This window comes from Podarcis tiliguerta, assembly GCF_965153285.1.
Source record: "Podarcis tiliguerta genome assembly, chromosome: 2".
NCBI classification, from domain to species: Eukaryota; Metazoa; Chordata; class Lepidosauria; order Squamata; family Lacertidae; genus Podarcis; species Podarcis tiliguerta.
The window spans coordinates 17,306,435-17,328,584 of record NC_139535.1 but is presented as its reverse complement, the minus strand read 5'-3'; the positions used below and the strand labels follow the sequence as shown (position 1 = coordinate 17,328,584).

At 41.5% G+C, this 22,150-nt stretch overlaps 3 protein-coding genes across 4 annotated transcripts; 1 reads left to right on the top strand and 2 right to left on the bottom strand.

Annotated features, from left to right (window-relative positions):
- Positions 1-4,047: 4,047 nt before the first annotated feature.
- On the bottom strand, positions 4,048-16,711 carry LOC310670784 (olfactory receptor 2G3-like). Of its 2 annotated transcripts, none has more exons than XM_083426544.1 (2): positions 16,583-16,711; positions 4,048-5,061 (listed from the first exon to the last, which is right to left on the bottom strand). In XM_083426544.1, exon 2 carries the CDS (start codon positions 5,059-5,061, stop codon positions 4,117-4,119), a length of 945 nt encoding a protein of 314 aa, XP_083282670.1. In that variant the 5' UTR covers positions 16,583-16,711; the 3' UTR covers positions 4,048-4,116. The 2 variants fall into 2 exon arrangements, with proteins under 2 accessions (XP_083282670.1, XP_083282671.1); XM_083426545.1 differs by lacking the exon at positions 16,583-16,711 and adding an exon at positions 5,099-5,112.
- LOC310670785 (olfactory receptor 2G3-like) lies at positions 8,672-9,857 on the top strand. Its single transcript, XM_083426546.1, has 2 exons — positions 8,672-8,798; positions 8,837-9,857. The coding sequence occupies exon 2, from the start codon at positions 8,837-8,839 to the stop codon at positions 9,779-9,781; it is 945 nt and encodes a 314-aa protein (XP_083282672.1). The 5' UTR covers positions 8,672-8,798; the 3' UTR covers positions 9,782-9,857.
- Positions 13,721-14,914, bottom strand: LOC310670787 (olfactory receptor 2G3-like). The gene has a single exon (XM_083426548.1). It carries the CDS (start codon positions 14,693-14,695, stop codon positions 13,751-13,753), a length of 945 nt encoding a protein of 314 aa, XP_083282674.1. The 5' UTR covers positions 14,696-14,914; the 3' UTR covers positions 13,721-13,750.
- Positions 16,712-22,150: the final 5,439 nt, after the last annotated feature.

The following is a 22,150-nucleotide window of genomic DNA, read 5'->3' as shown; positions in this document are numbered from 1 at the left end:
ATTTTGTACATCTTACCAAGTTTCACTGGTGTTACGTACCATCTATACATCATTTTCATTACGTTTTCTTTTATTGTAGTACATGCAGTGAATTTCATTCCCTCCTCCCACAATTTTATCCATTGATCGAATTGAATATTATATCCGAAATCTTTGGCCCACTGAATCATAACCGATTTCACTTCCTCATCTTTCGTATGCCACTCAAGCAATAATTTATACATTTTTGACAGAACTTTAACATCATTGTTCAGAATCTCCTGCTGAAACCTCGATTGCTTTTCTTGGAAACCTCTCTCCCACAATGTCTTTTTAAACATCGCATTTATCTGGTGGTAATGCAGCCAATCATATACATTTTTCTTAACTTCTTCATATGGTTTTAGTTTCCATTTATTACCTTCTTTCACCAACAAATTCTCATATGTAATCCAATTCCTTGACATATTGACCTTTCTTACACTCATAATTTCCAATGGTGATAACCAGTATGGTGTTTTGAATTCTAAAAGGTTTTTATACCTATTCCAAACCTCATTCAGCGGTCCTCTAAAGATGTGGTTTTCAAAACCTTTATGCACTCTATACTTTTCACACCATAAATATGCGTGCCACCCGAATCTATTGTCGTACCCTTCTAAATCCAACAATTGTGTGTTTTCTAATTTTATCCATTCCTTTACCCAGCAAAGACACGAAGCTTCATAATACAGCTTTAGGTCTGGCAGGGCAAAGCCTCCTCTTTCTTTCACATCTGTCAGTATCTTAAATTTTATTCTTGGCTGCTTGCCCTGCCATATATATCTTGATATTGTTCTTTGCCATTCCTTAAATATTGTCACACCTCTAATTATTGGAATTGTCTGAAACAAAAACAACAGTTTCGGTAGCACGCTCATCTTTATCGTTGCTATTCTTCCCCAAAATGATAATTTCATTCTTCCCCACACCTCCAGGTCCCGTTTGATTTTATTCCATTCTGGTACGTAATTATTCTGATACAGGTCAATATTTCTGGGTGTTAACATAATCCCTAAGTATTTTACTTTTTTAACCACATTCATCTCGGTTTGTTGCTGTATTCTTTCAATTATTTCTTGATCGATGTTTTTAGCCATTATTTTAGTCTTTTTCCTATTTAATTTAAAACCAGACACCTTACCAAACTGTTCTATCTCTTCCAACACCTCTTTTATACTTTGCTCAGGATCCTCAATAGTTAGAACCAAGTCATCAGCAAAGGCTTTTACCTTGTATTCATTACATCCTATTGTTACACCTTTTACATTTCCATTGTCTCTTATGTCATACCTCTCATGGTTATGTGAGACCAGCAGGGAGGAGAGCTCATCACAGCAGGTGGGGGAGACACCCATGCCTCTTCACCAGCCAGAGACTCATCCTTACCTCGTGGTCTCCCTCCTTTCTTGCTTCAGCTCCTTATTCTGGACTTCTCTCTGCTACAGGCTCCTCTGGGTCACTAAGCCCTGCTATCTCTTCAGCTACCAACACCTCCTCCCAGTCTTCTCCCTCTGCTCCCTTTGACCCCTCAGTGTTGTCCCACCACCAATCCCCAAGCTCTGAGCTGTGTCCTCCCACCATTCCTCAACTTCAAGCCAGTCTATGGCAGCATTTTACTATGGCTGATCATGTCATGGGAACCAAGAGTGTTGTATTACTGCTGGTGGGAGCAGCTTCAGTACCACAGAACCAATTTGGCACTGTTCCCCCTCTCCCCAACCTGCATCTTTGGCCTTACAGTGGATCTTTGGGAAGGAAGATTAATCCTCCATTCTTATTCCCATCTACCTAATGGTCATATTAATGACAGTCAAACTGAAAGAAAAAATAAAGTTTTATACAAGTGAAGCGTGCCACAAAAGTGATCAATGATGGTTTTTATTATTATTAAAAGACCCTATAAACATCTGCACTCTGGCCTTGGTCTCCCTGGCTAGCAACTAGCTATATGGAAACTGTTGGTTGGATAAATTTATTTCAATGCATATTGATATTTCTGTGTACTCCAATTTGCTCTTTGGACACCTCGTGTTGGTGTCACGTTTAGAGACCTAGTTTTAGTCCAAGGGGAGGGGGATCTGGGTTCACATCATCATACAGCCACAAAATTCACTAGGAATTGATCTACATTTGGTTATTCTCCCACTTGGGTTTTGTTTCCTTGCTATGCATACGACACAGTTCACCCCCCTTGTGGTGATGTACTGATATTCAAGGCCCTGTCAGTGATATTCTGCAACATTTTTTTAACACCATCATTGTGTATTAGTGGCAGTGCTTTTTCCCTCCTAAAAAACTGTTTAGGGGTGCTCTCATTTTCCTACTCATATTGAAATACTGTCCCTCAATGAGGCCAAACTTAGATTCACAAAATGTTTTGGATTTGCGTACCCCTGTGCCCCCCGAGGAAAAAAGCACTGATTAGTAGTAGCATAAATAATTTGCTTCGGGTTGTTTTGTGATGCTTCCTCAGTGTTACCACATAACTGCTGGGGCTATAGCATAACAGATGTGGGAGAAACCCCTTACACCAAACATTTGTAGTATAGAGTATTTCAACAGGAAGTTTGCAATGAATGGAAATGCAGCAGTGTGACTGCCCCCCCCCCAAATTCTGCAGGTGCAATCAGCATGCTTTGGGCAACCCAGCCAGATGGGCAGGGTACATATATAATTGTTGTTGTTGTTGGATTGTATGTGACCACCCCAAAAGCATCCTGAGCACAAAGAGCTATGAATGTGTGTTAAAAAGGACAGCTGCAGGGGCCCTTAATTTGACTTTCCAATCCAAGATATTTCAGCTTAGCTGTCTGCCAGTTCTACACACACACACACACACACACACACACACACCATACCAACACACTGCTTTTCTGTTTAATGCATTTTACAGCTGCTGATTGTCATTGTGTCATGTGAACCAGCCATTTGGTATTATTGCTACTTTGGTGGAGATTACTTCCATCCTGCAGAACCAGTTTGACACTGTTTTCCCCACCTTCCTTCCCCTCCCATCTTTGGCCTTACAGTAGATTTGTAGGAAGGACATTTTATCCCCCATTTTATTCCCATCAACCCAACGGTCGTATTAATGGCAGTCTTTTTTATCTTTATCTTTTTAAAAAGGATATTAGTTCTCAATGCACACCTCCAAATGTAACTTCTAGGGATGAAGGAGAACGTACCAAATAGGCACCAGCAGTTACCATTCAACCTTAAAATGAATGCACCTGAACTCTGAAGGTGAATGTAGACATTACAATATACATGGTATTCAGGCTCTAAATATCAGTTGCCAGGAACTGCAACTGGAGAGGGTGGTTGTTGTGCTCTCTTTGAGCTTATCCACTTTTAGCTTTCCTCCACATTTCCAGACATGGTCCATGCTTTAAATCTGCGCCTGAATGACCTTTCGCTTTACAGAGTTTTTTCTGTGGTGAATGCACAGGAGCAAAAAGGGGGGGCACTAAAACACAAAGTTTTAAAACAAGGACATGTGCCTGGAAAGAACGGGGCAAGCCCATTGTACCTCAGGATATAGATTAATGCATTAAGCGTGGTGACAACATATGTATGGAAAAGGGAAACCATCTTGCCTGGTCACAAGAATAGTAGGTTGAAGGTAACTGAAAATGGCCGTCCAATAAAACAGCGACACCACAATCAAGTGGGAGGCACAGGTGTTGAAGGCCTTTTGACTGCCCTCAGCTGAGTAAACCTAACACAGCATCATAGTGTAGCTATGAAAGTCCATAATGAGGCCTAGGGGTGCTATAAGGAATACCACACTGGAAGCAAAGAGCACCACCACATTCAGTGAGGTATCAGAACAGGCCTATTTGACTGAGACTGGCACCCAGGGCTAGCCCTATCATGGGGCAAACTAGATAACTGCCTAGGCCACAGACCTCAGAGGGGTGCAGTACAGACTGCAGTGTCCAGCCTGATTCATTGGCATATCCGGCAGCCAATTCAAAATTAATAAGAAGCTCTGGTTAAGACAAAAAGTGCCACATAAGTGATCGGTGAGGTTTCATTTATTTTTTATTAAAATATAACCACACAGTCTCTGAACGGAGTTGGGAGACATTAGTCTTAAGTTCTCTTCGTCAGTCTTCTTAGAGCTTTGTGCACCTCTTTGTTCCTCAGGGTATAGATTAAAGGATTGAGCATGGTGACAACAAATGTATAGAAAAGGGAAACCATCTTGCCTTGATCACGGGAGTAGTTGGATGCGGGCTGGACATAGCTGAAGGTGGCTGTCCCATAAAAGAGCGACACCACGATCAAGTGGGAAGCACAGGTGTTGAAGGCCTTCTGCCTGCTCTCTGCTGAGCGGATCCTCAACACAGCAACCACAATGTAGCAATAAGAGACCATAATGAGGCCTAGTGGCACTATAAGGAAGACGGCACTAGAAGCGACAAGCAAAGCCTCGTTGAAGGAGGTGTCAACACAGGCCAATTCGATTAAGGCGGGCACCTCACAGAAAAAATTGTCTATTCGGTTCTCTCCACACCGTGGGAGCCGAAGAGTCATCACCGACTCCACCACTGAGGTGCTTAGCCCACTAATCCAGGCAAAAGCAGCCATTTTGAAGCATACAGAGTGGCTCATAATGGTAGTGTAACGCAGTGGATGGCAGACAGCAGCATAGCGGTCGCAGGCCATGACAGCCAAAAGAACACATTCTGTGGAGCCCAGAGCGAGAGAGATGTAGAGCTGGGCCACGCAGGCACCATAACTGATGGTCTTGCTTTTCCTCCAGAAGTTCACCAGCATCTGCGGGGCCACACTGGTAGTGAAGCAAAGATCAAGGAAGGAGAGGTTGCTGAGGAAGAAATACATAGGGGTGTGGAGATGGGGGTCCAGCCGCGACACCACCATGATGGTTGTGTTGCCCAGCAAGGTCATCGTGTAGCAGATCAGGACAAGACCAAAGAGCAACATCTCCAAGTGTGGGCGGTCAGCCACTCCCAGTAAGATGAATTCTCCTTCATGGCTCTGATTATCTCCCCACATTGCTTCCCTGTACAACATCTGGAAAAGAAAAAAAGATAAATAGCAAAATACCTACTCAAAATGGAGCTGGAATAAACCGCTGGCACAAGAGCAATAGTGGTTGAGATCACCCATTTACCATGTGTACAATGAGAAAACCTTCTAATTTTTACATGGCCTGATGCAGGGATAGGGTACCGGCACGTAAGGGTTGGGATGCTTACTGAAAATGGTAATGTTTTGTAGTGATCTAAAGAAGGCAAATTTAAAGTTGAGAATAATAAGATTGAACTAAAGTGCCAGCTACCATATGCTCATATATAAAGCAGTGGTCAGCCACACTTTGAATACTGTGTACTATTCTGGTGGTCAAATCTTAGAAAAATGTAGACTTGCGGTTAAAAGTATGTAAAGACAAAGAGTATACAATAAAATGATCCAGGCTTGGAGACCTCCCTTATAAGGAAAATCTGTTTAAAAAAATTTAACAAAGGTTGAATAACCTAATTGTATCAGGGCAAATGCAAGTAACAGAAACACAAAAGCTGCTTTTTTCTTGCTGCTTGTATATAAAAGAAGGATCAACTTAAGGAGGGAGGAAGCATCTGTGATAAAGATGCTTAATCTGTCCGCCAACTTCGGCATAAAATATCCATCCCATTTGTGACTGGACAACATTTAGTTTGATGTCGACGTTTGATGAAGAAGCACATAAACTACTTTTCGGAAACCAAATAATACTTAATTTTATCATATATATAACTGCAAGTACTTGACAATCAATTTTCATAATATCCATGCAATCTTACACCCATTTTATTTACCAAGCAAAACTAAATTGTATTAATTTAACCAAAATATCTTTTGAATTCCCAAGACATATTAAAACTTTTTTGTACCCCACATGTTTGGAATTTAAAAGTGGAAAAATTCAATATACCCTACTATCTCACCCCTATCTTAGCATTACACAGTATTCTCCGTGCTTGGGTTCCTGTGTGTTGTTGGACTACTACTCCCACCATGACCCAGAGACCTTAGCCAATGGTGATGGATGACGGGAGTTGCAGTCCAACAGCTCTGGTGATTGAAGCTTGAAGGACACTGGTCTAGTCTGACAGGCAGCAGCTGTCAAGATTGCAGACCCGGCTCTCTGCAAGCCCGTTCAAGAGATGTCAAAGTTTGAAACTGGAACCTTCTGCATGCAAAGTAGATGCTCCACCACTGAGCTATGGCCCTTCCTATGTGACTAGAGGGGGGACAGAAGGGAAGATGGCGACTGGGGGAGAAACCCAGAGAGGATGAGCCAAGCAAAAGGAAGCACACATTGAGCCACACTGATAAGAAATCTTTTGGAAAAAGCAGAGAGCAAGAACATCCAGTATGTGTATGAGTTTGTGAAGGGGAGAGGGTCAAGGGGGAAAAGACAGGAGGAGACTGAAAGAGAAAGAGATGCAGATTCTCTTACATCTGGAGGCATCTCCATAATGATCAATGTAAATCGTGGTAGCAAAAGAGAAATACTCTCCGCAACTCTTACCCTGGGTGGCTTGGCTAATTCGGTCCAGTGCCTTGGCTCTTCTGCCTCAGCATTGTGTCCCATACTATCTGTTGGTACCAGCACAAATACATGACCATAGTAGTCTGATCTCTCTATCTCAAAAGGGGCCTTCAGGGGTCAGGACAAATGATTTTATTATGTTATCCAGGAGGATGAGAGAGGTGGAGGAAATTGCTCTCTCTCCCCTTCTTCAGCAGCTCTCTGAGGAACCATCATGAAGCCCCATAAGGGCCAGAACTCAGACTCAGTAATTAAGGGAAAACTACATGTTACCCTTCAGTCATGAGCAAAGAAGCCCCAAAGGACTTGCCTCCCCTTCCCCTGGTATTTTCTACACAACACCTTTTTGATGACCTGGAGTTGCATCCAGAGTAAGCTCTGTGAGAGTTTCCTTGGCCCAAGGTGGAGCCACTTGCTCTCTCAATACAGACTGTCATAGTAGGCCAAGAGGCCAAGCTATGGACCACTCCATGGGATAGATTTTTGTTGTTGTTAATATTCTTCTTTGCAAATCTTATTTTATTTTCCCCAGCCAGAGACCTGAGAATGCAGTTTGGGCTATACACATATTAAATAAATAAAAGAATATCCAGTGTGTAAAACTGACCTAGACATAATTAATTTACTTCTCACTGTGACAGGGGTGAGATAGTAGGGTATATTGAATTTTTCCACTTTTAAATTCCAAAAATGTGGGGTACAAAAAAGTTTTAATATGTCTTGGGAATTCAAAAGATATTTTGGTTAAATTAATACAATTTAGTTTTGCTTGGTAAATAAAATGGGTGTAAGATTGCATGAATATTATGAAAATTGATTGTCAAGTACTTGCAGTTATATATATGATAAAATTAAGTATTATTTGGTTTCCCAAAAGTAGTTTATGTGCTTCTTCATCAAACGTCGACATCAAACTACATGTTGTCCAGTCACAAAAAATAACAGCAGATTTGAATTCCTCACAGTCAGAAATACCCCTCACTGAATAAATTTGCAAAAATTAAGTTTCACCCCCTAAAATGACATGCCCTAGTGAGGTAGTGTAAGGAGTGTCATCTTGAGAAAGGGACCATAAATTATAGGATGGATGTGAAATGAAGAGAAGAATGGAGATATAATATTGAATACACTTGTTTTTAGTGGGTAGTTTAATTATTGTTTGATTTTATACTGATGTTATATATCTGATATTAGCCGCCCTGGGCCCAGTTTTGGCCGGGGAGGACAGGATACAAATAAAAGTTTATTTATTGTTGTTGTTATCATTTTTCTGTTCATGGGACATGACACTTTTCATGATATGCTGGTGAGCAATTTTCTTGTCTTGTTTTTCCTCCTAAAGTTTCTCTCCCTCAAAGTTTTGAGACATGTGCTTGGAAATGTATACAGTGGTACCTCAGGTTAAGTACTTAATTCGTTCTGGAAGTCCGTTCTTAACCTGAAACTGTTCTTAACCTGAAGCACCACTTTAGCTAATGGGGCCTCCCACTGCCGCCACACCGCCGGAGCACGATTTCTGTTCTCATCCTGAAGCAAAGTTCTTAACCCGAGGTACTATTTCAGGGTTAGCGGAGTCTGTAACCTGAGGCGTATGTAACATGAAGCATACGTAACCTGAGGTACTACTGTATGGAGAAAGTGCCTGGGATGGATATTTTAAGCTGAAGTTGGGGGACAGATTAAGCATCTTTATCACAGATTCCTCCTCCCTCCTTAAATTGATCTTTCTTTTATATACAAGCAGCAACAAAAAAGCAGCTTTTGTGTTTCTGTTACTTGCATTTGCAGCTGATACAATTAGGTTATTAAACCTTTGTTAAGTTTTTTAAAACAGATTTTCCTTATAAGGGAGGTCTCCAAGCCTGGATCATTTTATTGTATACTCTTTGTCTTTACATATTTTTAACCGCAAGTCTACATTTTTCTAAGATTTGACCACCAGAATAGTACACAGTATTCAAAGTGTGGCTGACCACTGGTTTATATATGAGCATATGATAGCTGGTACTTTATTTCAATCTAATTATTTTCAACATTTATTTGCCTTCTTTAGATCACTACAAAACATTAAGCATCCCAACCCTTACGTGCAGGTACCCTACCCCTGCATCAGGCCATGTAAAAATTAGAAGGTTTTCTCATTGTACACATGGTACATGGGTGATCTCAGCCACTATTGCTCTTGTGCCAGCGGTTTATTCCAGCTCCATTTTGAGTAGGTATTTTGCTATTTATCTTTTTTTTCTTTTCCAGATGTTGTACAGGGAAGCAATGTGGGGAGATAATCAGAGCCATGAAGGAGAATTCATCTTACTGGGAGTGGCTGACCGCCCACACTTGGAGATGTTGCTCTTTGGTCTTGTCCTGATGTGCTACACAATGACCTTGCTGGGCAACACAACCATCATAGTGGTGTCGCGGCTGGACTCCCATCTCCACACCCCCATGTATTTCTTCCTCAGCAACCTCTCCTTCCTTGATCTTTGCTTCACTACCAGTCTTGGTCCCCAGATGCTGGTGAACTTTTGGAGGAAAAGCAAGACCATCAGTTATGGTGCCTGCGTGGCCCAGCTCTACATCTCTCTCGCTCTGGGCTCCACAGAATGTGTTCTTTTGGCTGTCATGGCCTGCGACCGCTATGCTGCTGTCTGCCACCCACTACGTTACACTACCATTATGAGCCACTCCGTATGCTTCAAAATGGCTGCTTTTGCCTGGATTAGTGGGCTAAGCACCTCAGTGGTGGAGTCGGTGATGACTCTTCGGCTCCCACGGTGTGGAGAGAACCGAATAGACAATTTTTTCTGTGAGGTGCCAGCCTTAATCGAATTGGCCTGTGTTGACACCTCCTTCAACGAGGCTTTGCTTGTTGCTTCTAGTGCCGTCTTCCTTATAGTGCCACTAGGCCTCATCATGGTCTCTTATTGCTACATTGTGGTTGCTGTGTTGAGGATCCGCTCAGCAGAGAGCAGGCAGAAGGCCTTCAACACCTGTGCTTCCCACTTGATCGTGGTGTCGCTCTTTTATGGGACGGCCACCTTCAGCTACGTCCAGCCCCCGTCCAACTACTCCCGCGATCAGGGCAAGATGGTTTCCCTTTTCTATACATTTGTTGTCACCATGCTCAATCCCTTAATCTATACCCTGAGGAACAAAGAGGTACACAAAGCTCTAAGAAGACTGATGAAGAAAACTTAAGACTAATTTCTCCCAACTCCGTTCAGAGACTGTGTGGTTATATTTTAATAAAAAATAAATAAAACCTCACTGATCACTTATGTGGCACTTTTTGTCTTAACCAGAGCTTTTTTTTAATTTTGAATTGACTGTCGGATATGCCAATGAATCAGGCTGGACACTGCAGTCTGTACTGCACCCCTCTGAGGTCTGTGGCCTAGGTAGTTATCTAGTTTGCCCCATGATAGGGCTGGCCCTGGGTGCCAGCCTCAGTCAAATAGGCCTGTTCTGATACCTCACTGAATGTGGTGGTGCTCTTTGCTTCCAGTGTGGTATTCCTTGTAGCACCCCTAGGCTTCCTTATGGACTTTCATAGCTACACTATGATGCTGTGTTAGGTTTACTCAGCTGAGGGCAGTCAAAAGGCCTTCAACACCTGTGCCTCCCACTTGATTGTGGTGTCGCTGTTTTATGGGGCGGCCATTTTCAGTTACCTTCAACCCCCGGTCCAACTATTCTTGTGACTAGGCAAGATGGTTTCCCTTTTCTATGCATATGTTGTCACCAAGCTTAATGCATTAATCTATATCCTGAGGTACAATGGGCTTGCCCCGTTCTTTCCAGGCACATGTCCTTGTTTTAAAACTCTGTGTTTTAGTGCCCCCCACCCCCATTTTGCTCCTGTGCATTCACCACAGAAAAAACTCTTTAAAGTGAAAGGTCATTCAGGCGCAGATTTAAAGCATGGACCATGTCCGGAAAGTGTGGAGGAAAGCTAAAAGTGGATAAGCTCAAGGAGAGCACAACAACCACCCTCTCCAATTGCAGTTCCTGGCAACTGATATTTAGAGCCTGAATGTCATGTATATTGTAATGTCTACATTCACCTTCAGAGTTCAGGTGCATTCATTTTAAGGTTGAATGGTAACTGCTGGTGCCTATTAGGTACATTCTCCTTCATCCCTAGAAGTTACATTTGGAGGTGTGCATTGAGAACTAATATCCTTTTTAAAAAGATAAAGATAAAAAAGACTGCCATTAATACGACTGTTGGATTGATGGGAATAAAATGGAGGATAAAATGTCCTTCCTAAAGATCTACTGTAAGGCATAAGATGGGAGGGGAAGAAGGTGGGGAAAACAGTGTCAAACTGGTTCTGCAGGATGGAAGTCACCCCCACCAAAGTAGCAATAATACCAAATGGCTGGTTCACATGACACAATGACAATCAGCAGCTGTAAAATGCATTAAACAGAAAAGCAGTGTGTTGGTGTGGTGTGGTGTGGTGTGTGTGTGTATGTGTGTGTGTGTGTAGAATTGGCAGACAGCTAAGCTGAAATATCTTGGATTGGAAAGTCAAATTAAGGGCCCCTGCAGCTGTCCTTTTTAACACACATTCATAGCTCTTTGTGCTCAGGATGCTTTTGGGGTGGTCACATACAATCCAACAACAACAACAATTATATATGTACCCTGCCCATCTGGCTGGGTTGCCCAAACCATGCTGATTGCACCTGCAGAATTTGGGGGGCAGTCACACTGCTGCATTTCCATTCATTGCAAACTTCCTGTTGAAATACTCTATACTACAAATGTTTGGTGTAAGGGGTTTCTCCCACATTTGTTATGCTATAGCCCCAGCAGTTATGTGGTAACACTGAGGAAGCATTGCAGAACAACCTGAAGCACATTATTTACTAATCAGTGCTTGGGGGGGGGGCGCAGGGGTACGCATACTCCAAAACATTTTGTGAATCTAAGTTTGGGCTCATTGAGGGGCAGTATTTCAATATGAGTAGGAAAATGAGAGCACCCCTAAACAGTTTTTTAGGAGGGAAAAAGCACTGCCACTAATACACAATGATGGTGTCAAATACATGTTGCAGAATATCAGTGACAGGGCCTTGAATATCAGTACATCACCACAAGGGGGGTGAACTGTGTCGTATGCATAACAAGGAGACAAAAAGCCAAGGGGGAGAAAAACCAAATGTAGATCAATTCCTAGTGAATTTTGTGGCTGTATGATGATGTGAACCCAGATCCCCCTCCCCTTGGACTAAAACTAGTTCTCTAAACGTGACACCAACACGAGGTGTCCAAAGAGCAAATTGGAGTACTCAGAAAAATCAATATGCAATGAAATAAATTTATCTGACCAACAGTTTCCATATAGCTGGTTGATTCAAAGACTTTTGCTCCCTAAGGAGTTAAGTAGTATTTTTCTTTCCAGGTCTTCCCTTATGCAAGTCACAGACTCCAAATGACATTGCGCAAGCGAGGAGGAGGAGGAGAGTCCTTTGAGGCTTCTTTGCTCATGGCTGCAGCGTAAAATTTTCCCCTAATTATTGAGTCTTGAGTTCTGTTCCATCTGCGGCTCCATGATGGTTCTTCAGGGAGCTACTGAAGATGCAGCTGGGGAGGATAGCAACTTGCTCCACCACCTCCCCGCTGGATAACATCATAAAATCTGACAGTAATTTGGTTTAAATGTTGTTGTTGTTGTTTTTAAAAAATACTAGATTCCCTTTGGCCCTCCAGATGTTGGTGAACTACAACTCCCATCATCCCAGTATTTGGCCATGCTTGCGGGGGCTGAACAGAATTGTGCTTCAGCAACATCTGGAGGGCTGAATGTTATGTAAACATGAGAAGGTTTTCTTGTACACATGGTACCTGGTTCATATTCATACTGCATAGATTCAGAAGCAGATTGGGGATGGGACATGACTTTTTAAATGGTATCAATGCAATCTATCATGAACAAAAAGCTAAAATTATTGTAAATAATGTGGTACCGGAGGAAATTAGAATTGAGAAGGGAACCAGGCAAGGGTGCCCACTTTCCCCTCTCCTGTTTATTTCGGTCCTAGAGGTCTTGCTAAGTATGATTAGAAAAGATGAACAAATTAAAGGTATTAAAGTAGAATCCAAACAATATAAATTAAAAGCCTTTGCTGACAATTTAGTACTGACATTACAGGATCCAGACTCCAGTGCAGTGAAAGCACTGGAGGTGATACAGGAATTCGGGCAGGTAGCGGGATTTGAGTTAAATAAGAGAAAAACCAAAGTATTAGAAAAAAATCTGGATAATGATGAAATAAAACTATTACAAGAAAAGACGGGCCTAGATTTTGTGAAAAAAGTCAAGTATTTGGGTGTGAATCTGTCTCGGAAAAACTTGAACTTATATAAAGAGAACTATGAGAAACTATGGAATGAAATTAAGAGAGACCTAGAGATATGGTCAAATTTAAAACTGTCATTAATGGGCCGAATTTCAGTGGTTACGATGAATGTATTGGCAAAGGTTTTTTTGTTTTTGTTTCAAGCCCTCCCAATCATAGACAATGTGAAATGCTTTAAAGAATGGCAGAAAGCTTTATCTAGATTTATCTGGCAGGGGGGGAAACCCAGAATTAAATATAAATTACTTAGGGATTCTAAATAAAGAGGGGGATTCTCCCTGCCAGATTTGAAAATCTATTTTGAGGCAGCTGCTTTTTGCTGGATTAAAGAATGGATATAACTAGAAGACACTGATGTTTTAGATTTAGAGGGATTTGATAATTTGTTTGGATGGCATGCATATCTATGGTATGATAAAGTAAAGGCCCATAATGCTTTCAAAAAATCATGTAATTAGGAAATCTCTGTACAACGTATGGATAAAATATAATGATCTCTTAGAAAGGAAGACACCCAGATGGCTTTCACTAATGGAGGCAAAGGCCCAGAAAAAGTTAAATATGGATATCAAGTGGTTGAGGTATTCAGATTTATTGTTGGAAGTAGCTGGAGTAGCTGGATGGAGGTGGGGGTCACTGAAAATGGCCATCCCATAAAAGAGTGACACCACAATCAAGTGCAGGTAATCTAACATAAAAAAGAAGCTCTGGTTGCCATATAAGTGATCAGTGATGTTTTATTTATTTTTATTAAAATATAACCACAGAGCCTCTGCATGGAGTTGGGAGACATTGGTCTTAAGTTCTCTTCGTCAGTCTTCTTAGAGCTTTGTGCACCTCTTTGTTCCTCAGGGTATAGATTAGGGGATTGAGCATGGTGACAACAAATGTATAGAAAAGGGAAACCATTTTGCCCTGATCACGGGAGTAGTTGGACGCGGGCTGGACGTAGGTGAAGATGGCCGTCCCATAAAAGAGCAACACCACGATCAAGTGGGAAGCACAGGTGTTGAAGGCCTTCTGCCTGCTCTCTGCTGAGCGGATCCTCAACACAGCAACCACAATATAGCTATAAGAGACCATAATGAGGCCTAGTGGTACTATAAGGAACACTGCACTAAAAGCAACAAGCAAAGTCTCGTTGAAGGAGGTGTCAACACAGGCCAGTTTGATTAAGGCTGGCACCTCACAGAAAAAATGGTCTATTCGGTTCTCTCCACACCGTGGAAGCTGAACAGTCATCACTGTGTGCACTAGTGAATTGCTGAAGCCAAAAAGCCAGGCGATGGCAGCCATTTTGAAACATAAAGAGTGGCTCATAATGGTAGTGTAGCGCAGTGGATGACAGACTGCAGCATATCTGTCATAGGCCATGACAGCCAAAAGGACGCATTCTGTAGAGCCCAGAGCAAGGGAGATGTGCAATTCAGCCACACAGCCACCATAGGAGATAGACTTCTTTTTCTTCCAGAAGCTCACCAGCATCTGTGGTCCGAGGCTGGTGGTGAAGCAAAGATCAAGGAAGGAGAGGTTGCTGAGGAAGAAATACATAGGGGTGTGGAGATGGGTGTCCAGTCGTGACACCACAATGATGGTTGTGTTTCCCAACAGGGTCATCATGTAGCAGGTCAGGATAATGGCAAAGAGGAACATCTCCAAGCGTGGGCGGTCAGCCACTCCCAGTAAGATGAATTCTCCTTCATGGCTCTGATTACCTTCTTCCCACAATCCTTCCCTGTACATTATCTAGAAAAGGAAGAAACAAAAATAGGAAAATACCTATTCAAAATGGAGCTGGGATAAACAGTTGGCACAAAAGCAATAGTGGCATGGTTGCAAGACTGTGATCACCCAGTGATTCTCATTCTTGGACATGAGACTCGTCCCTGTTCTCCAAGTCCAAGCTCCAGTTAATTGTAATCTCTACCCAATCTGCTTCTGAATCAATGCAGTATGAATATGAACCAGATACCATGTGTACAAGAAAACCTTCTCATGTTTACATGACTTAACATTCAGCCTTCCAGATGTTGCTGAAGCACAGTTCTGTTCAGCCCGAAGAAGCATGGCCAAAAGCCTTGGGAAGATGGGAGTTGTAGTTCACCAACATCTGGAGTGTCAAAGGTAATTAGTAATTTTTTAAAAAAACAAAATTTAAACCAAATTACTGTCAGATTTTATGATGTTATCCAGCGGGGAGGTGCGGGAGGAAATTGCTATCCTCCCCACCTGCATCTTCAGCAGCTCCCTAAAGAACCATCATGGAGCTGCAGAAGAAACAGAACTCAGACCCAATAATTAGGGGAATACTTTTTTCTGCAGCCATGAGCAAAGAAGCCTCAAAGGACTCTCCTCCTCCTCGCTTGCGCAATGTCCTCTGGAGGCTGTGACTTGCACAAGGGAAGGCGTGGAAAGAAAAATACTACTTAACTCCTTAGGGAGCAAAAGTCTTTGAATCAACTAGCTATACGGGAACTTTCCAAGTTGGTCAGATAAACTTATTTCATGGCATATTGATATTTTGAGTACTCCAATTTGCTATTTCGACACCTCGTGTGGTGTCACATTTAGAGAACTAGTTTTAATCCAAGGGGGGATCTGGGTTCACAACATCATAAAGGTAAAGGTAAAGGGACCCCTGACCATTAGGTCCAGTCGTGATCGACTCTGGGGTTGCGGTGCTCATCTCACCTTATTGGCCGAGGGAGCCGGCATACAGCTTCCGTGTCATGTGGCCAGCATGACTAAGCCGCTTCTGGCGAACCAGAGCAGTGCACGGAAACACCGTTTACCTTCCCGCTGGAGCGGTATCTATTTATCTATTTGCACTTTGATGTGCTTTTGAACTGCTAGGTTGGCTGGAGCAGGGACTGAGCAACGGGAGCTCACCCTGTCGTGGGGATTCGAACTGCCAACCTTCTGAATGGCAAGTCCTAGGCTCTGTGGTTTAACCCACAGCGCCACCCACGTCCCTTCACATTATCATACAGCTACAAAATTCACTAGGAACTGATCCACATTTGGTTTTTCTCCCCCTTGGCTTTTTGTCTCCTTGCTGTGCCCATGATGCAGTTCACCCCCACTTGTGCTGATGTACTGCTATCCAAGGCAATGTCAGCCCACTAATCCAGGCAAAAGCAGCCATTTTGAAGCACAGGGAGTGGTTCATAATAGTAGTATAGCACAGCGGGTGGCAGACCGCAGCATAGCGGTCACAGGCCATGACAGCCAAAATAATACATTCTGTGGAGCCCAGAGCAAGGAAGATGTAGAGCTGGACCACACAGGCACCATAACTGATAGTCTTGCTTTTCTGCCAGAAGTTCACCAACATCTGCAGACCCACACTGGTGGTGAAGCAAAGATCAAGGAAGGAGAGGTTGCTGAGGAAGAAATACATGGGGGTGTGGAGATGGGAGTCCAGCCGCGACACCACAATGATGGTCGTGTTGCCCAGCAAGGTCATCATGTAGCAGGGCAGGAGGACTGCAAAGAGCAATGTCTTCAAGTGTGGGTGGTCAGCCACTCCCAGTAAGATGAATTCTCCTTCATGGCTTATTGCCTTCTTCCCATAATGCTTTCCTGTACATGAGCTAGAAAAGGAAGAAACAAAAATAGCAAAATACCAACTCAAAATGGAGCTGGAATAAGCAGCTGACACAAAAGCAATAGTGGCATCTTGGTGTGGCTGAGATCACCATGCACCATGTGTACAATGAGAAAACCTTCTAATTTTTACATGGCTTAATGCAGGGATGGGAAACCCTCTTCGGCCCTGGAAGCATCGCCAAAAGCATGGGATGCTGGGAGTTGTAGTTCAGCTATGTCTGGAGGGCCAAGGGTAATCGGATATTCAAGATTAAAAGGAGTTAAACCAGGTTACAATCAGAAGATTAGGGTGCTCTGATTTAGCACTGAAGTGTGGACTTTCCGGGGGAAGTAGCAGGGCCCTAGAAAGCATGGGACAAGTGGAAAATCACTTGGACCCATGCTTTCTACACACGGGACAAGCAGAAGGGTAGATGGGCATACATTCTTGCTCCAGGTTATTCTAGCACAGGGAAAGCCAACACTGGACTTCAGCTCCCAGAAAGCATGGGAAATGATCAGGAATGATGGGAAGCATAGTGCTAATGGAAGAGAATACATAACTGATCTTGGATTTTAAGATTGCTCTGCTTTTTTTATTGTATGGTTTTTATTCGGAGATGTGGGAAACCACTCTGGTATTTTTATGAGTACAGTGGTATCTCAGGTTACAGACGCTTCAGCTTACAAACTCAGCTAACCCAGAAATAGTACCTCGGGTTAAGAACTTTGCTTCAGGATGAGAACAGAAATCGTGCAGTGGTGGCTCAGCAGCAGCTGAAGGCCCCATTAGCTAAAGTGGTACCTCAGGTTAAGAACAGTTTCAGGTTAAGAACGGACCTCCAGAACGAATTAAGTTCTTAACCCGAGGTACCACTGTAGTGGCATATCAGTATTTTCAAATAAATATTTAAATGTGCTCTAGATGATGCTACCTTTAGAACATACCAGAAGAGTTTAGTTCATACAAAATACAGTGGCTTCTGACAGGAACCCACAAACTGGGAGTTAGCCAATTCCTGTTTTAAAAAGGGAAAATGTTGTTTGGCTCTGAACAGGACATGTAAGGGTTGAGGTGCTTACTAAATAATATTTTGTAGTGATAGAAAGAAGGCAAATTAGAGTTGAAAATAATTAGATTGAAATAAATTACCAGCTACCATATGCTCATATGTAAACCAGTGGTCAGCCACACCTTGAATACTGTGTACTATTCTGGTGGTCAAATCTCAGAAAAATGTAGACTTGCGGTTAAAAATACATAAAGACAAAGAGCATACAATAAAATGATCCAGGGTTGGAGACCTCGCTTATAAGGAAGATTTGTTTAGAGAAACTACACAAAGGTCGAATAACCTAATTGTATCAGCTGCAAATACAAGTAACAGAAAAACAAAAGCTGCCCCCCCCCCGGGTATTTAAAAGAAGAATCAACTTAAGGAGGGAGTAGGAATCTGCGATAAAGATGCTTAATCTGTTTCCCAACTTCAGCTTGAAATATCCTTCCCATACACTTTCCCCATATACATTTCCAAGCACACGTCTCAAAGCTGTGAGGGAGAGAAACTTTAGGACAAGACAAGAAAATTACTCACCAGTATATTGTTGAAAGTGCCGTGTTCCATTAACTGAAAAAGGTGTATTTAATATTTTATCTCTATTCTATTCATTTCACATCCATCCATCCTATAATTTCAGGTCCCTTTCTTTCTCAGATGACACTGCTCACACTACCTCACTAGGGTGTGTCATTTTAGGGTTGAAACTTAGTTTTTGCCAATTTATTCAGTGAGGGGTATTTTTGAGTGTGAGGAATTCAAATCTGCTATTATTTTTGTGACTAGGCAATGTTTAGTTTGGTAAGTTCACATTTGATGAAGAAGCACATCTACTTTTGGAAAACCAAATAATACTAATTTTATCATATAAAATATATAACTGCAACTACTTGGCAATCAATTTGAATGATATCTATGCAATCTTACACCCATTTTACTTACCAAGCAAAACAAAATTGTATTAATTTAACCAAAATATCTTTTGAATTCCCAAGTTATTTAGCACTTTAGCAACCCTTTATTTTTGATTTAGCTCACCTCTGTCTCAGTGAGAAGTAAATTCATTCTGAAAAATGTGTATCCAATATTTGATCTCTTTTCTTCTCTTCATTTCTCTTCCATCCATCCTGTAATTTGTGGTCCCTTTCTCAAGATGACACTCCTTACACTACCTCAGAAGGGTGTGTCATTTGAGGGGTGAAACTTAATTATTGCAAGGTATTCTTGAGTGTGAGGAATTCAAATCTGCTATTATTTTTGTGACTGGACAACATTTAGTTTGGTAAGTCGACGTTTGATGAAGAAGCACATAAACTACTTTTGGAAAACCAAATAAGTTTAATATTATCATATAAAATATATAACTGCAAGCACTTGGCAATCAATTTGAATGATATCCATGCAATTTTACACCCATTTTACTTATCAAGCAAAACGAAATTGTATTAATTTAACCAAAATATCTTTTGAATTCCTGTCATGTTAGAAATTTTAGCACCCTTCATTTTTGGAATTAACTCACCCCTGACACTTGGTCTGCTGTGACAGTCTGTATTGAGAGAGCAAGTGGCTCCACCTTGGGCCAAGGAAACTCTCACAGAGCTCATTCTGGATGCAGCTCTGTAGTCCAGGTCATCAAGAGGGTACTATGTGGAAAATACCAGAGGTAGCCTGGGCAGTCATGAAATCGCCTTATAGCCAATAAGAGCATTAGTCCAGCTATCTCAGTATTACACAGTATTCTCCATGCTTGAGTTGCCGGGTTTTGTTGGACTACTACTCCCATCACCCCTCAGACACCTTAGGCAATGGTGATGGATGATGGGAATTGTAGTCCTACAGGCAGGGTGAGCACTAAAGAGGGGTGGTGTAGTAGGAAAGGGAAGGCTGCTTCAGAATAAACCTCACACACTCCTGACTATTAATCATGTCAATTGATGACAGCTGTCATTCAATCCACCTGTCAGGCACCACGCCAGAGAAGGTTGCTTTATACCTTCCTGTTCTATAGTCGAAGCAGGTAGAGACTGAAATCAAATAAGAAGAAATGTTTTTGAGAAAGCAGAGAGAAAGAGCAGTGTGTATGTGTATCTGAAGGGAGAGGGTCAAGGGGGAAAAGGCAGGAGGAGACTAAAAAAGAAAGAAATTCAGATTCTCTTACACCTGGAGGCATCTCCATAAGGATCAGTGTAAATGATGGTGGGAGAAGAGAAATGCTCCCTGCAACTCTTACTCTGGTTGGCTTGCCTAATTCGGTCCAGCGCCTTGGCTCTTCTGCCTCAGCATTGTTTCCCATACTATCTGTTGGTACCGGCACATCTACATGGCCATAGTAAGATGATCTCTCTGTCTCTAAAGGGGCCTTCAAGAGTCAGGATAAATGATTTTATGATGTTATCCAGGAGGATGGGAGAGGTGGAGGAAATTGCTCTCTCTCCCCTTCTTCAGCAGCTCTCTGAGGAACCATCATGAAGCCCCATAAGGGCTAGAACTCAGACTCAGTAATTAAGGGGAAACTACATGTTACCCTTCAGTCATGAGCAAAGAAGCCCCAAAGGACCTGGCTCCTCTTCCCTTGCACAGCGTCCTCTGGAGGCTGTGACTTGCACCAGGGAAGGGATGAATGCACCATCTCCTTAGGGGGCAAAACTCTTTGAATTACCTACCTTTGCAGAACCTTTCAAAGTTGTTAGGAGAAATTTATTTCATTGCATATGGATATTTTCTGGGTATTCCAATTAGCTGTTAGGAGACCTCATGAGGTGTCACATTTAGAGAACTGGATTTTGTTTGACGAGAGATCAAACTATGGGCATGGAGCCCATAGGCTGGTGACTACTCTGCCTATTTGGTAATCCGGCACTGAGGACTGTGGACCCTCTGCTTTTCAAATGGACCCTTACTTTTAAATTTTTAATATCTCTATGGCAGCCTTTGTTGTGTGAATGGTGTCGTGGATCCCCTGGGGTCCAAGGTCCACCGATCAGGAGCACTGATTTACAGCATTTTCACCTCACCTTTCTATAAAAATAATGTCATTATTACATTACAATGTTACAACACTGAAATATTCCAAACACCAATAAAACATCTGTAAAATAATCATTAAAAACAAATGAACAGAAGCAGCACTGCAAGTCACCATAGAATGAAGGACAATTCATTATTATTAGAGTTGGCAGCCATTCTGTTCCAAATTGGAATCTTTCATTATTAGGCAGAGTGTTGACCATAAAGATGAACGTGTTGCCAAGAATGTTATTTCTGTTTCAATCAATTCCAATGATCGGCAGAACGGATTGTTTTTGGGCATCACAAAAAGATATTTCTAAACATATTTAGCAAGGGGAAAAAACAAGGATAAAATATAAAAATTAATAGATGCAAAAGAAAGAGGAAGTTTTTCCCTGCTGGATCTGAGATTATATTATGAAGCACCCTGTCTTTTTTGGTTGAAGGAATGGGTGATGTTAGAGAATTCAAGTATTTTAAGACTTAGAAAGTCATGATAATATTTTTGGCTGGCACACTTATTTATGGTACAAAAAGGTGAATGTTCATAAAGGATTTACAAACCATATAATTAGGAAAAAATTGTATAGAGTGTTGGATAGTTACAAGAATTTACTAGAAGTAAGAACACCATTATGGCTTTCACACCTGGAAGCTATAGCAGTAAAGAAAAAGAACATGACAGAAGGGTGGACAACTTATAGAAATTTATAAAAACAAGAGGGAGGAGAGTATAAATTAAAAGAATTTAAAGAATTATCTGGGAAATTAACAACATAGTTACAATATCATCATTTGAATGAAGTGTTTAATAAAGTTTGGATATGAGGCTTTGGGGAACAAATATCACAACTGGTGAGAGACCTGCTGGAATGTAATGTAAAAGTGTTGTCTAAAATTTATAAAATATTATTGGAATGGGAGACAAAGGATGAGCAAATAAAATCTTCAATGATACACTGGGCAATAGATATCAGTCATAATATAGATATGGAAGCATGGGAACAATTGTGGAATTTGAATGTAAAATCTACAGCGTGTTATGGTTTAAGAGAAAATTATATGGAAATGATATATCATTGGTATCTAACACCAAGAAAATTGGCAAAATCTAAATCTAACAAATGTTGGAAACATAAGGAGAAAGAAGGTTCTTTTTATCATATGTGGTGGTCTTGTAGTAAGGTTAAAGCTTACTGGAAAATGATATATAATGAATTGAAAATTATGTTCAAAATAACATTTACAAAAATTTTTTTATAAAAAATTATTTTGGGAATTATAGGGACACAACTACCAAAATTGTATATAAATTAATTTATGTATGCTACTACAGCAGCAAGAATGTTACTTGCGCCAAAATGGAAAGAAGTAGAAGTCCAAGTAAAGGAAGAATGGACACAAAAACTTATGAAATATGCAGAAATTTACAGGAAAATTAAGAAATCAAGATAACAAACTTTTTATAAAAGAATGGAAATGGTTTATTGAATAATTACAGACAACTTGTAAACAGATAAAAACATTAGCAGGATTACAG